Source organism: Gekko japonicus, unplaced genomic scaffold (assembly GCF_001447785.1).
Source record: "Gekko japonicus isolate JY-2015 unplaced genomic scaffold, Gekko_japonicus_V1.1 scaffold678, whole genome shotgun sequence".
Taxonomy (NCBI): domain Eukaryota; kingdom Metazoa; phylum Chordata; class Lepidosauria; order Squamata; family Gekkonidae; genus Gekko; species Gekko japonicus.
Window position 1 is genome coordinate 158,017 of NW_015164685.1, and position 15,470 is coordinate 173,486.

A 15,470-nucleotide genomic window follows, 5' to 3' on the forward strand; every position below is an offset into this window, starting at 1 on the left:
CAAACGACCTCTGTGTTCCGAGGCAAAGGCCAATGAGGCTGCATATGCAAATAACCTCTGTGTTCTGACTGGCTATGGGGGGGAGGGGATTAGCAAAATGTTTAGAATGTTGGAGGCAGGACTCAGGTAAAGCAGCCAGTGGATAGGGAGACCCTCTGAATGACAGATCAGAGAGCGAACTGATTTTGGAGCGTGTGGAATGTTCTAGAGAAGTGCCACCACCATTCGGCTTTTATTTATAAGGAAGATGACAACCAGCTCCTGACCCCTTGTATATAACTGGCACTCCTCCCAGTGCTGCGTGAACTGCACTGGCTGCCTAGTGAATACCAGATCCGTTTCAAGGTGTTGGTGCTTACCTTTAAAGCCCTATACGGCCAGGGGCCAGCATACCTTTGGGAACCACCTCTCCCCATATGAGCCCCATAGAGCACTGAGGTCTATAAATCAACACCTTTTGGTAATCCCCGGCCCCAGGGACGTCCGACTTGCCTCGACTAGGGCTTTTTCGGCCCTGGCCCCCACCTGGTGGAATGAGCTCCCGTATGAGATCAGGGCCCTGTGGGATTTATTACGATTCCGCAAGGCCTGTAAGACTGAGCTCTTCCACTGGGCTTTTGGTTGAGGTGGTGGAGGGGCCCCCCCATCTGTTCATTTCCCATCTGTGGCCTGGGTCTGAATAGCCATCTAGGAACCCACACTTCTGTTACATCTAAATTACGGAGACATTTGACTGCATTTTCACAAGACATTTTATGATCTATGTTGTTTTAACTTGTCGTTTTAAAGTTGTTCTTAATTGTACTATATTGTATTAAAACCAATGGAATCTGCTCTGAGCCTGCTCGCGGGGTAGGGCAGGATAGTAAAGGTAAAGGTTTCCCGTGCTCGAAAGCCAGTCGAATCCAACTCTAGGGTTGCGGTGCTCATCTCCGTTTCCAAGCCGAAGAGCCAGGGCTGTCCGAAGATGTTTCCGTGGTCATGTGGCCGGCATGACTAAATGCCGAGGCGCACGGAATGCTGTTACCTTCCCACCGAAGTGGTACCTATTTATCTACTTGCAATTTCTTGCTTTCAAACTGCTAGGTTGGCAGGAGCTGGGGCCAGACGGGAGCTCACTCTGTCATGCGGCACTCGGGTCTCGAACTGCCGAACTACCTACCTTCCAGCCTGAAGTTCAGCATCTTAACCACTTGAGCCACTCCAGATCCTTAGGGCGGGATACAAGACCAATAAAATTAAAATAAATAAATAAAATCCATTGTGCTCCTCAGCAACTCCTGGCATTGCATCAGTTCCTAAACTGATGCCATGAGACGGGCTGGTGCTCGCTTTGAAAAATTAACCAACCTATTGAGACAGAAATGCCCGCAAAGTGGGAGAGGACCCATATGGTACTACCCCCCTGCCTCTCTGCCCACATGCAAGCAGTGAAGATGTCCCAAGTGCATAAATAAATATGCAAATAAATTCTCTGATGCAGCCTGATCAAGAATTTGTAGAGCTTGTAGGTGCTGGGGAATCCCAGAAACACCAGAATGGTCCCATCCCTGAATGAGCAGGGATAATATTTACCAAGCTTTGCACCATTGGCAAAAGGGCATTTGCCCATTGGTTTTGGGACACGATAAAGAACTGGCATGTAGAGAGTTTTTATTATCTCATTGAATATGAAAATGGAACGTGCCTCTAGTCTGCAATCCAGAAAAGAGCAGTGCGTCAGGTTATCAAAAATGCTGCTACCCATTAAGAAGACAGACAGTTTGGGCTGAATGGCCCTGGTTCTTCTTTAAAGCATGTACACCACAAACAAGAAACGTTTAACAACATCAGAAGAGCCCTGCTGGATCAGACCAGTGGTCCATCCAGTCCAGCATCCTGTCTCACACAGTGACCAACCAGTTCCTCCGGGGGGCCAACAACAGAGCATAGAGACCGAGGCCTTCCCCTGATGTTGCCTCCTGACTCTGGGATACAGAGGCTCAGTGCCTCTAAATAGGGAGGTTCCCCTCAGCCACCATGGCTAGTAGTCACTGATAGATGTACCCTCCATGAATCTATCTAATCCCCTTTTAAAGCTATTTATTATAAGTTTGGGTTTTTACATTTTCTGGGAAGGCTTTGCATAGTGAGATGGTCACACAATTTACACAACAGCCAACTGTTTTCCATTTTTTTTCTTTTTATTTCCACCATTTGGCTTCTCACCCAAGTGCTTCTGTAGCAAAATAATAATAATAATAATAATTAATCATCAACATAAACAGCCACACCCAAAATAAACAGAGCTTTCCCCGGAACACCACAACACATCTTACATTCCACCTTGCGGAAGCATATATGGGTATATCGCTAGAGCAAGCAGTCCCCCTGTTCCTACCGTAGAAAATTCTCTGTACAATGGTCCAATATGATACAAGGCTCTTTTTTAAAAAAATAAATGTACAATTCAAGAGTGTCTTCTTAAAAATATATATATATGTATATATTTACACATTCTTGCATTAGGACCTAAAGCTCTCGCCGGGAGAGAGAAAAAGAATTAAGAAACAGAAACAGAAGAAAAACAAGAGACCCTGAAATTAAAAGTCCCTGACCAGAAAGCCGCAAGAGGCGACATCTTCACCCCCATCCCTCCCCCACAATCTTAGCAGAGGAAAGGTGGAAGGTCAGCAAAGCGCATCATAAGTTTAAAAATTCCAGAGGATTCTTTCCAATACCCTATTCTGTCAAAAAAAAAATTGACTGAATATTAAAGCTGTTAGGGGGGAAAACATGGCAGGGAGAGCTGATCTTTTCCAAAAAAGAGAAGCACCAGATTCAAGCCTCGCCCCTCTAACCTGAGAGTCACCCCTGATCAGAAAGATGTGGAAATGGTCTGTGGTTACTCAGCAGCGTAGACGATGCATTCTGGACATGTTTCAGAGGCACGCGTTTTGTTTCACATTTCCAGGGTTGAACCATGGCACGGAAAACAGATTCCAGGGGCTGAACTTGTTGGGTTTGGACACCAAATCAAATTGAGCCCTGATTCCCACCCACCCCCCATTATGGGACTGAGCAACATCAGGAGCTCTTGTGTCTCATCACAAAGAGGTTCTGAAAACAACTTTTCAGACTTCCCTATAATAAAGATAGGTCATCTGCCTGGCAGGCTTCATTTGTACCTTCTACTTGGAAGGAGCCCCCAGAAAGGATGGCACGGAGATGGAGAGACGAAGGAATTACACAGAACCAGAACATTTGGAGGTCCATGTGTATGCATATATATTTGGCACTGTGTCTCTCCCAAAAGCAGGCTAAAAACCCACAGCATTATACTATTTTATCCCAGATACTTTAATCCAGAATGAATATGATCTCTGGTTCTGTTCTCACAATCACTCATACTAAAACAGATAAAAGTTGGTGCTCCTTGGAATTAGGTGTGACCTCAAACTCATTCTTACACCAGGGTTCAGAGCCTCTAAATACGTTTCTAACTGACTCCCTGTTCACACAACCAGAGGGGTCCCCCTAACAGCCCTTCCCCATACGCTCTTTCAGTTAACATTTAATGAAAATGTCTGTCCCATCTCGATTTTAGCCATGTAGAGTGCATGTGGATTTGAACTGCCACACCTTTTAAAGGCACTTTGGAAAGAGAACAAAATGATTTTATCAAGATTGTACAAATAGCAAGCGTACCTAGGGGGCAATCCTAAATGCACTTGGCCAGGGAGTACATCCCACTTAATTAAGTGGGCATTACTTCTGAGTATACACCCACTGTTAGCGTTCTTGTGAATGGACTCGTGATGCTATAGAGAAGGGGGGAACCTACCACCGCACCTGAGACGCTAATCCTCCTGTCCCGCATGCTAAAGTACACACCTAAGAGACCGAGAGTGATTTTTATTGACATCTCAATTCAAGAAGAAGGCTTCTTGCCCCCCTCATCCAAAAATAAAGTGTGATTTAACACCTCTAAGGAACAATAAACCCAGATACGAGTCAGAACCAGAGACCTAGTGTATTTATCTACACTACAAACTTATATCATATTTATGCAAGATTAACTGTTAAGGTTTCCCACAGAGAAACCTGGGAATTGTAGTTTGGTAAGGGGCTGAGGAATGGGCGCTGACAGATCCCCAGGTCTTGTGATTCCCTGGAGAGACAGAAAGGCTTTAAAATTAAATTCTGTAGTATAGATAAGCCCCAAAGGGTGAGGAGAACTAAAACATATAGAATTCTGATGTGTTTTTTAAAATAAATCCCTGCAGTTAAAATCTCTCAAAATGGATACTCTAGAAACCCATCCCACATGCCATGACCAGCTGAAGCTGGACTGTAACTACTCTCCCAAGCAAAAGGCAAAAGTTTTTCCCCCAACCTCCTTTACACCTTGAGTTCCATTAAAAAAAAATTAACAGCTTGCAAGAACTGAAACCTGTGAAAACTCTGCTGAGAGTCTCCTTGAAATATTTAATCATATAAAAGGTTTCCACATCAAACCTTTCCAAGGTGGAAATATAAATAGACACCGACGATATAGAAATAAGAGGAGGATTAAAAGATAGAAAATTAACATTTCTTGACATTTCTGTACATGCTGCCTCTGGCAACCGTACTGTGTTAGATTCACGACCTTGGCAGCTTATTTATCTAATTCAAAACTTTGTAGTTTTTCAAAGAACTTGTTCCTTTATGCTCTCGGTAGGGAGAGAAACTGCCCAGTTAGGGCATTGACCTTTTGTTCGTGCTTTCCTGCAAATAAGACAAGAAATCCCGCTTCTGCATGACCTCCGGTAGAAAACACTGTTTGTTTTGTTTTGTTTTAAGTCCTAACCACCCTCTAAAGGCCTGTCAGGGGTGTTTCTACCACAACACAATGTGAAGCAGCTGCCTCAGGTAGTAGATTCTGAGTGCTGTAAGAGGCAAAAGTATGAGAGACCAATGGAGTCTGTGGGTGGGACACGATCCGTCAGGAAAGTTCTCCTGTGTACATTTCATTGGTATGAACCTTTTTGCAGAGAGCCCAGAAACACAAATGATGCCTTTGCAGGAGACAGGGTTCCTTCCCTCATTTTAATTTTCCTCACTTGCAAGTTCCTGTTTCTTCCCAGGTTTTTCTCTTCCACATGTGGAGCCTTCTAGTGGTCGATTCTATAATACACCAGTTTATGTCTGGCATAAAAACATGCAGTTTAAGTCTGCAGGCAGATATGTCTGACACAAACCGATGTAATATCGAATCAACCACTAGAGGGAGCAAAGCGCGTTCAGAAAAAGAAGAAAACCCCAAAGAAACAGGAACTTACAAGAGAGGAAAATGAGAATGAGGGAAAGCCGAGGGTGGGCTCTGCCATTAAGTAAAATCTGGAGCACCATTAAATGGCAGCAAAAAAAGAAAGAAAAAAACCTTCAGTTCCATTGGTAGGAAAACGTCCCAGTAGATGGTGTCCCATGTTAACGAGTAAGAAAGCGAGGTACCAGATGCATTTTCCACCCCAGGCATCCAAAGGTCTTGGGCCATCCCTGCCCAAGGTCAGTCATCCCTGCCATTTGCAAACTTCATGCTGTTGCCCCTCCAAGCAGGGCAAAGCTCAGGAGGCAAAACCCCTTGTCCACCCCCAAAAGTGCTCAAGTATCCCACAGAGTAAACATTCCTTGCTAGGACCCACCCACCCAGCCTCACTGGCTGTTCAACTCCAGCTTGTGAGAGAGCTCAAAGAGCAGGTTCTGATTGTCTATGACTTGGAACTGCCGGACGTACGCCTTTGTCTGCAGCTGTTGAGGGGACGACTCCATTTCCAGGCCTGCAGGAGGAAACAAAAGGGGCACACGGTCATGCCACCCCCCATTCAATCACTCCCCATTGTTTCTCAGCCCTGCGGGAAATACAATTCCTATCTCAACTGAACACTACTGTTTCAAGTTACTCTAGCCAAAGACCATGGAAACCAATGGGTTTACCCTGGAGTAATGCTGCATGACCAAAGTACGATAGTCTCAGTTTAGTAATTTTAGCTTCTAGGGAGAGTTCAGGCTTGATGGATTGGCTGTATAAAGGGAACCTGACAGACCTCAGTTTGTGAGAGGACCTCAGTTAATGACAGGACATTTTGGAGGACATTAATTCATAGGGTCACCATAAGCTGGAAGTACGGTTGCCATCCGCCCAATGGGGGTGGGTTTTCCAATCTGCTGCCAGCCAGCCAGGGGAGCCCCGCACCCAAAGAGCTCTCCACATCGTGTGTGTGTGGGGGGTGCTCCAGCATTTGGCTAAAAACTCTATGGTGACCATAGAGGGTTTTTTTTTTGTCAAATGCTAGAGCGTCCCCTGCATGATGTGCTCAGTGTGATAACGTCACTTCCAGGTGATGTCATCGTGGTGCACACACTAACTGCACACACTGCAAAATCCAGAGGAACAGCCTGGAGCACCCCACCGGCAGAAGGTAAGGACCTGGCAACCCTAGTTGGAAGCAACTTCCTGGCACTGACCACGCACACAATACTGCATGGGACTGCACTTCCAGTGTCCTGAGGTTGAATAGGAATTTGAACCTGGGTCTCTCCAGGCTCCAGGCTCTCACACGAACCTTGAACTGAGAAGCCACGATCCGTAACTGGGCTGAACTGTTTCCAACTGCAGGGAGGGGCCTGCCTGTCTCAATGCTCCTTTGAATAACACACACGCACAATTACTTATGTTTTTAAAAGAAAAGGTAACGATCCTTTTCTCTGACACGCTAGTTTTGCAAGAAATAGCTTATGATGGGAAACATAACAAAACTTGATTCCCCGTGCTTCTAAGTGTTTCAGCCTAACAGTATATATTCTGCTATTCTAAGCTCAAACCTGCGGGTCTTGGCCGGCCAGGAACGGCCTACGTGAGGTTTGTGTGCATCCTGCATTTCCATGATTCTGCTACTCAAGTATGGGATTTACAGGGCAATACTAAGAATACTTTCCTGGGAGTCAGCCCCACTGAATAGGCCTAAGTAGGACTCTGAGTAGACCCGCAGGATTTGCTTTCTTAGTGCAGCCTATTTCTTATTGTTTGTCTCAAGTCCTAAGGACTAGATTTACTTGCTGATTGCAACGTACTTTATATTGTTTATCTTAAGTCTTAAGAAGTGGATGTACTTGCTTTATGGACATTTGACGATCATGTTTTTCAGTCCATTGAAATTGTAAAATTGGAATCTGTGAAGTCTTTTCTTTTGGGAGTGTCGAATAGTAAATGTTAGATATTGCTTTAAATCTCCAACCTATCTATTGTATTTCATGTATTGAACACTGTTGTATATTTGAGAAATATCTGGAGCCTTATGTGATGTTAAGTCATACATGATTCTTAGTGGTAGGTGCAGAATCTTCTGTTTTGAAAGGCTTTCACGGCCGGAGTGCATTAGTTGCTGTAGATTTTCTGGGATGTGTGGCCGTGGTCTTGGCATTGTAGAACCTGACGTTTCGCCAGTAACTGTGACTGGCATCCTCAGAGGTATAAACACAGAAAGATGAAATACTCTTTGTGTCAAGGTGAGAAGAAAATGGTAGGTAGTCAATTTATATCTACTCCAGAAGGTGGGTAGGGCTGAGTCATTGTCTTGTAGGAGTTCCCCAGGCTATGGACATGCTAATGGAGGAGCTTTCCTGAGGAGGTTCTTTTGTTTCCTGAGGAGGTTTCCTGCTTCCTGAGGAGGTTGTTGAAATTCTAATTTTATCTGTAGTGCTATTGTCTGATGTAAAGCCTTTTGTGTTTTTCAGGATAGGAAGCCATGTCCTATTTATTTTTAAACTCTCTTCTTTCCTGTTGAAATTCTGTTTATGTTTGTCAATTTCAATGGCATCCCTGTGTAATCTGACATCGTAATTGAAAGTGTTGTCCAACCTTTCAGTGTCAAAATCCTGTTTGAGTTAGGCTATGTTCAGCCACTTCTGATTTTTCAGGTTGGCCAAGTCTGCAGTGTCTTTCATGTTCTTTTATTCTTGTCCGAATGGTACACTGTGTGGTCCCAATGTAAACTTGTCCACAACTGCATGGTATGCGGTATACTCCTGCAGAAGTGAGGGGGTCTCTTCTGTCTTTTGCCGATCGTAGCATCTGTTGTATTTTTCTGGTGGGTCTGAATACTGTTTGTAGGTTTTTTCCCCATAAGTTTCCCCATCTAATCAGTGATTCCTTTGATATATGGGAAAAACACTTTTCCTGTGGGATACTGTTTTTCCTTTGTTTTACCTTTGGTTTAATTGCTCTTCTGATTTCATTCTTGGAGTAGCCATTTGCTTAAAGAGCATGGTTTAGATGATTTAGTTTGTCTTTGAGAAAGTGTGGTTCACATATCCGTCTTGCACGGTCTACTAATGTTTTGATTATGCCTCTTTTTTGCCGAGGGTGGTGATTGGAGTTTTTATGCAAATAGCGGTCCGTGTGAGTTGGTTTTCTGTAGACCTTGTGACCTAATTGAAGGTTTCTTCTCACCTTGACACAGAGAGTATTCCATCTTTCTGTGTTTATACCTCTAAGGATACCAGTCACAGTTACTGGCGAAACGTCAGGTTCTACAATGCCAAGACCACGGCCACACATCCCAGAAAATCTACAGCAACTAATCTTTATTATGATGATTTTATTATGATTTATGGAACTTCTGAATTGCCCAATCCCTGAGTACACAGAGCTCTGGGTGATTTACAACAAACTAAAAACATATAACAGAGGTAAGTTTCTAGCCATCCAGGCTCCAAATACAGGGTCCGAAAATGCACGGGCAATTACTCCTTGGTCAGTCCTTGACGTCCCCCACCCCCAACCTCTGCATTGTTTGTCTAACGCAAACTGTAAGGACAGGTTTACATTCTTCTGTGTTCAGTATGTCCTGAAATGGATAGCCCAGGCTAGTCTGATTTGGCCACGTCTCAGAAGCTAAGCAGGGCTGTCCCTGGCTAGTATTTGGATGGGAGACCTCCAGAGAATACCAGGGTCATGACGCGGAAGCAGGCAATGGCAAACCACCACTTGGCAGTGAAAAAAACTGTTCAGTACAGTGCCATGAAAACTGTTCGCCGCATATACCACATGCCAAAAACAGTCACAGTTGCTTCTGCAAGCTCATTTTTTTTTAAAGTATGTTATTTATAGTCTGCCTTTCCTACTGAGACACAAGGCAGATTATACAGTATAAGTCAATACAGTAAACAGAATGGGACGTCGAATAAGCAGTACGTAGTAGAATTGTGTGTGTACAGTGTTGTCAAGTCTCGGCCAAATTACGATGATCCCAGCAAGGGCCTTCCAAGGCAAATGAGAAGCAGAGATGGTTTGCCATTGCCAGTTTGGTGTGAAATTCAGTTTGGTATAGTGGTTAAGTGCGTGGACTCTAATCTGGGAGAACTGGGTTCGATTCCCCACTCCTCCACTCACAGCTGCTGGATGACCTCGGGCAAGCCATAGTTCTGTCAGAGCTGTCCTTGAAAGGGCAGTCCTCGAAAGAGCTCTCTCAGCCCCGCCTGCCTCACAGGGTGTCTGTTGTGGGGAGGGAAGGGAAAGGAGTTTGTAAGCCGCTTTGAGACTCCGAGTGAAGGGCAGGGTATAAATCCAGTCTCTTCTTCTCTTCTTCTTCCTCCTCTGCAGACTTCCTTGGTGGTCTCCCATCCAAGTACTAACCCTGGTTAGCTTCCAGGACGGGACTGTACCATGCCACCTTCCCTTTGTCATGGGATTAGGATGGAAGAGATCTGAAACCAAGCAGAAATCTCACGTGCCGCAGCACTCAGAATGTCAGACGAGGATCAGAAAGACCCAAGTTCAAATCCCAACTGAGCCATGAAGCAAACTGGCTGACTGACCTTGGGCCGATCACCAATTTCTCTGGGCCAAACCCCCAAGCCTGCCAGGGGGATGCAGTGTCGTTTTGCAGCCTCCAAACACTGCAGAAGCCCAGTCCTGCTGGAGACTCCGACACGGGGGGGGGGGACAGCAGCCCCTCATAGCCCCCTGGCACAATCCCCAACAGGATCAAGTGTCTGACCTGATTTAAAAAATTAAAATGCAAGTTCTAAAATGGCTCCATATCCCATGGTAGACTATGGGGAGGAGGGAGAGGAGAGTTGGATTTATCTCCTGCCCTTCACTACCCAAAGGAGTCTCAGAGTGGCTTACAATCCCCTTCCCCTCCCCACAACAGACACCCTGTGTGGTAGGTGGGGCTGAGAGAGCTCTCTCAAGAACTGCCCTTGAGAGAACAGCTCGGAGAGAACTTGTGTGACTGACCCAAGGTCATACCAGCAAGCTGCATGCAGAGGAGTAGGGAATCAACCCCAGTTCTCCCTGATTAGAGTCCATGCTCCTAACCACTAAACCAAACTGGAAGGATTCCCCAAGCTTTTTTAGCCAGTGAGAACCTTCAGAATTCTGGGCCCAATTACAAAACAGCTGCCTCGGGAGACAGTGCCCACCCCAAAACATCAGGGAGGGAAGTCATACATAATTCCAATAAGAACTCCTCAGCTCTGTTTAACACGACGCCTTCTAAACTAGCACCTTGTTCAGAATATTATCTTGCAATACACACAGTTTACCTTGCTTGTGCCCTGGTAGCACAATGCTGCTGAAACAACTTTGGAAAAATCTACACCACCCATCAGACCTCTAACGGCCAATCAGAAGCCCTGCTGGACAAAAGCCACACCTAGCCTTACCCGCTTTCTAAAAACACTTGGCGGGTGCAAGGAAAGGTTTGGCAGGCACTACAGTTCCCACACAGGTACCACATTCAGAACCCCTGGTCTAAAGTCCTCAGCTTAAGCCTACCCTGGGATACTATGGGAGGGAAGTGAGCTATGAATGATGCTCTGAGGTCCTTTGGGAAAAGGTGGGATTGAAAAAAAATGTAATGGAAGTATAGGACATTTTGTTTCCCTCCCCACTTTGGACCCAGTGGGGGCATCAGTACTCACAGAGAGGCCTGCTCCGGCACTTCCTGATTGTCCGAACTTTTTCCGCCACAGAGTGCTGCAAGAGAGAGACAGGGTTTCATTGTTCTAGGCACCTGAGACGCCCCATTCTGCACAAATTTTATAGCAACCACACAGAACAGAACTCTAATCTGTTCCTCTGCTTAACAGAAGGCATCTTTTGGTGTAGAGTTGGATCCTTGGTCTATCGACATCGGGGTTGCCTGCTCTTCAGGGTCTCAGATCTTTCACATCACCCACAATCTGATTTTTTATTTATTTATTTTGCTTTTCTAAGCTACAAATCTACAGGGTTGGGGAAGTGGATACAACCTAAGATAAAGAGTCGCAAGGATCATTTATACATAAGTTTAAAATGGTTGATACTTCCCTAGTATCATATAGCAAAAAGTGTATCTTAAAAATATAAAGTTATAAACCAAGCAATCTCCATCATAGTCTTCAGTAGTGTGTACACTCTAGCTTTTAAAATTATATGTTCAAAGTAAACAACTAGCTATCAAAATTAATCTATTTAGCTTATTTCTTTCTTCAAACTTTTGTTTTATCAAAAATCTGTTTAGTTTTTTTAAGCTTAGGGGCAGCAGCACCTAATTCTGCTTCAGAGCCCAACGATTCTGCCAAGCTCTCTGAGATGATGTCAGATCTTTCCCAGTCTTTATCTTCTTCGTCCTCTCTGCATCTTTGTTATCTCCCACTTTCTCAGATGCCTCTGTTGCTTTCTGTTGTTGCTTTAAAATCTTTTCCGCTTTAAGCACAGGGGTGATCAGCTTCTTCACTCTTCTCTGTTGCTGCTGTGTTTCCTTTGAGTTCTTTTTGCAACGTGTCAAACTTGTCCTTAAGGTTGATCATCTGGTCCAGCAGAGGGTGCAAAGCGGCAGCAGTCATTTTAGGAAAGTCTATGGTTACTTCTGGTTTAATGGCCGGCGATGATGAGCTGGCAGTTCGTGTTGTTAGTTTCCCTTTGGCCGCCATTTTTTCTGCTCGCTGCATCATTGTTTACATTAAGAAGAAAGTTTTCAAAAGTCTCTGAGAAGCTGGTATTTTATCGCTTTCTTGCTAGTCTGCTCCACACTGCATCGGATTTTTGCTTCCTTCAAGCCGCCCTTCTCAGTCCCCACTTTTTCAACTCAGTTTTATCAGGTTTGGGCATTCCTCTCCCCTTCCGCTTGTTTTGAGCTTTGGGGTGGCTTTACTGCTGTCGTTTAAGCGATTGCTGGTTGTGACATGGATCAACTCGCATTTCACTTGCGCTTCATCAGAAGGTAGGAAAGATCATTTTCTGTCGATCACTTGCACGTTCTGCCCGGTATATGCCTCTTAGTGCCATTATTGGCTCCATGCCACGAGAACCTATTGGGGCAAAGGAACCTCAAACCCTTGGCATGAGCCTCGGGCGAGGGACCTCATGCACCCAAGGCTACGACCCCCCCTACAAGGGGTCAAGGGGATCCAAGATCAACTTGGACCCCTCCCCATCAGCACATTTTACAGGGCGCTCACATCAGAGCTTCGATGGAGCGCACCTGCTTGCAAGCCACCAAAAACCGGAAGACTGATATATTTATTTAAATTGGAGGTATCAAGGATTGAGCCTGGAACCTTCTGCATGCAAGGCAGATGTTCCGCTGCTGCACAGTCTGTTCAGTGACATGATGGAACAGATAGTGCAGGAGCTTAATTTTTTCTAGTGCAATCCTCAAGGTCAAGTGAGAGCATTTCTTAACAGAATATTGTGTTAGTGGAGTACAGCCAAGGGTATCAGCCTGAGGACAGAAAAACTGCACAGCGTGTGATGTAAAGTGTAAAGAACCACTCACGAACAACTTAAGATTTCATTTACAAAAAGGGGAGGAATGTGTAGACCGTAACGCTGAGATGGCAAAAAAAGGCATTTTTTTCTAATTGTTACAAATGGCCCACAGAGCTCCTTGCAAATCCCCCCGCCTGGCCAATCAGAATAAATTATGCAGAACAGCAGAAGTTGCATGATAGGCTATGCAAAACAAGAAATATTTACATAATTTATACCAGTTGTAGAATTCAGCTTTCCAGGGCGCTGCAGGATAGCGGCTCAGAGCAGCAGGGGATATACTGATTGAATATATTGCAGGGTTTAAAGACGTAATTTTATCTTGGATTGCCTCTGTAGTTTCAAATGCATTTGCCGCTCTGCGCTTCCAGGCAGGATTTCCATATGTGGAATAAATGGTGCATTGTTATAATTAAGCACCTAAATATTACACAAATTAGGAGCTAGCAACCAGAGGCCCTGACACTTAATCTGGCCACTGAAGTATTACCAAAACTATCCCGCTGGCGCATTACCCGAACTATGCCCGCTTCCAAACCAGAAGCAATAAAAAAGAAAATTGCGGTTGCAGAAAACAGAAGTTGTTAGTGGTTCAGTTTCAGGGACAGGGTAGATGGCTTCCACCTCATCACCTTCCATCTGTAGTCATGTGAAATTAGTTGCTGACCAAGGTACTAAATTCTGGGCAACGAACCAAGAGAAGAGGTCCTTCTCAACACAGGATGCACGCAGTGTCTTTATTGCTTTGCCCCAGTAGAGGGCGCCTCACACCATCCCATTGAAATAGTGCTGCAGAGAAACTCACTCCAAAAAGGAGAAGGTTATATACAGAAATTGTCCTCCGTCCAGAAATTTCCAACTAATGCCAATCAGATATATTGGTATCTTCAGCACCATGTGTGCAAGGAGTATATGATGAGGTGAAGCATTTTTTGTTGTTGTTAAACACATTCTAAGGACATTGCATAAATATAAGAATATAAAACATGCAAAAATAAGATGTCATCAAAATATGTTAAGATAATCAATACTTCAACATAATATATTTCCATGTATGTTTCCATTATTTCCTATCTATAGGGCTAGGTAAAAAAGCATATAGGCAAGAAACATAAGAGAAGAAAAGAATTTTTAAAAAAACAATTTTTCTTATCTTTACACAAGGTTTATACTATCATATAATAACTAGTAAATATGTTACTATAAAAGATTAATAAGTATAACCACGAGAATATGATTATACGATCTGAGTATTAATCAATTTAAATTCCTTTGTAACTCTTCTAACAGCTTTCTTTAATCTATGTAGTTTGTAATGTAGCAATTATAAAAGGCTCTCCACCTATTCTCAAATTCGGTGATTGGCTTTTTATTTATATAGTTCATCATTTTTGCCATAACAAGCATTTGATTTTTTTTTTTTTTAAGGACACCTTGAAAATTTTGTTAAAAGCTAGATCTGGGCAGAGATAGGTGGGTGGGGTGGGTGGCCTCGGTGCAATCCTACACAGAGTTGCACCCATTTAAATCTACTGAAGTGAATGGGTTTCGAAGGGTGCAACTCTGTTTAGGATTACACTGTAGGCCCCATTCAGTTAAATCTGCCTGCAGATGCATATATGCATGTGATGAAGCGTAAGTCCCCTTCCCTTACATATCTGCAGTTTTTACTAATACTTATATTCAGGGGTCATTTCCTGCAGGAGCACACAGGAGCGGAGCTCCAGCAGTAAGAAGCTCAGGGGGCGGGCACATGCAACAAGCCCCGCCCCCTGCTCCCAGAGCCCTCAGTCGAGCCATGAGGAGCAAGAAGTGGCCCGCCTTCAGGTACAAGCTCTCCCTCTTCTGTGAGGGCAGATCTGAGCGTCCCCCCCCCATAGCTAGCAATCCAAAACAGTCCTGTTCATCTTCCACTCCCTAACAAAGAATTCCTCTCAACAAAGAAAACTTAGCATGCCAGGGGAACAAGCCACAGCCATTCTGTCCAATAGATACTTTCCCTCAGTTTTTGCATGGAGACATCGGCTCCCACCTGCAGCCTTAAAAGGAACAATCCTCCAGACATAAATTTACCACCTCAGTGAGAACTAGACCACTGTTGTGTGAGGTAGTGCCACAATAACTTGACTGAATCCCACTGGAAGAGCTGCTATTAAACCTTTGTTGCCCACTCAAGTCAAGACAGAACAGACAGAACAGTAATTCCCGGGGGGTACTGTACTGCCCACCAATGTGCTCCCTCATGCCCATAAAATCTATAGCAGGGGGAGCCCCTAAACGTTTTCCGCCTGTGGGCAACTTTGGAATTCTGACACAGTGTGGTGGGTATGGCCACAAAATGGCTGCTGCAGGAGGTGGCGCCAGCCACAAAATGGCTGCTGTTGGCTCACCTTCAGACACCCAGTGAAGATCCTGGTGTCTTCAAAATCTGCACAGCTAATCCAGTTGCCAAACAGAAGCCTTGCTAAGCAAAAACGTCACCTGGCCCCGCCCACTTTCTTAGAAGCACTTGACAGGCACCAGGAAAGGTTACGGTGGGCACCGTGCTGCCCACTGGCACCACATTGGTGACCCCTGATCTTGAACTGAAAATAAAAGATGACTAACTAGCAAGGCACTGAGATTAGGACGGAAAGGTGCACTGCAGCCGTGCCCTCTTGGCTTGACCACAGACACAGACTTTCTTAAG

General features: G+C 44.6%; 1 protein-coding gene across 1 annotated transcript in view; it reads right to left on the reverse strand.

Moving 5' to 3' along the window:
• Positions 1 to 4,454: 4,454 nt before the first annotated feature.
• Positions 4,455 to 15,470, reverse strand: part of RAPGEFL1 (Rap guanine nucleotide exchange factor like 1) — a 141,018-nt gene continuing 130,002 nt past the window's right edge. Inside the window, exons 17-18 of the mRNA XM_015409336.1 lie at positions 10,951 to 11,005; positions 4,455 to 5,801 (exon numbers count right to left, since the gene is read on the reverse strand). Of these exons, the coding sequence (XP_015264822.1) occupies positions 5,677 to 5,801; positions 10,951 to 11,005 (180 nt within the window). The 3' untranslated portion in view covers positions 4,455 to 5,676. The remainder of the gene's footprint in view (positions 5,802 to 10,950; positions 11,006 to 15,470) is intronic.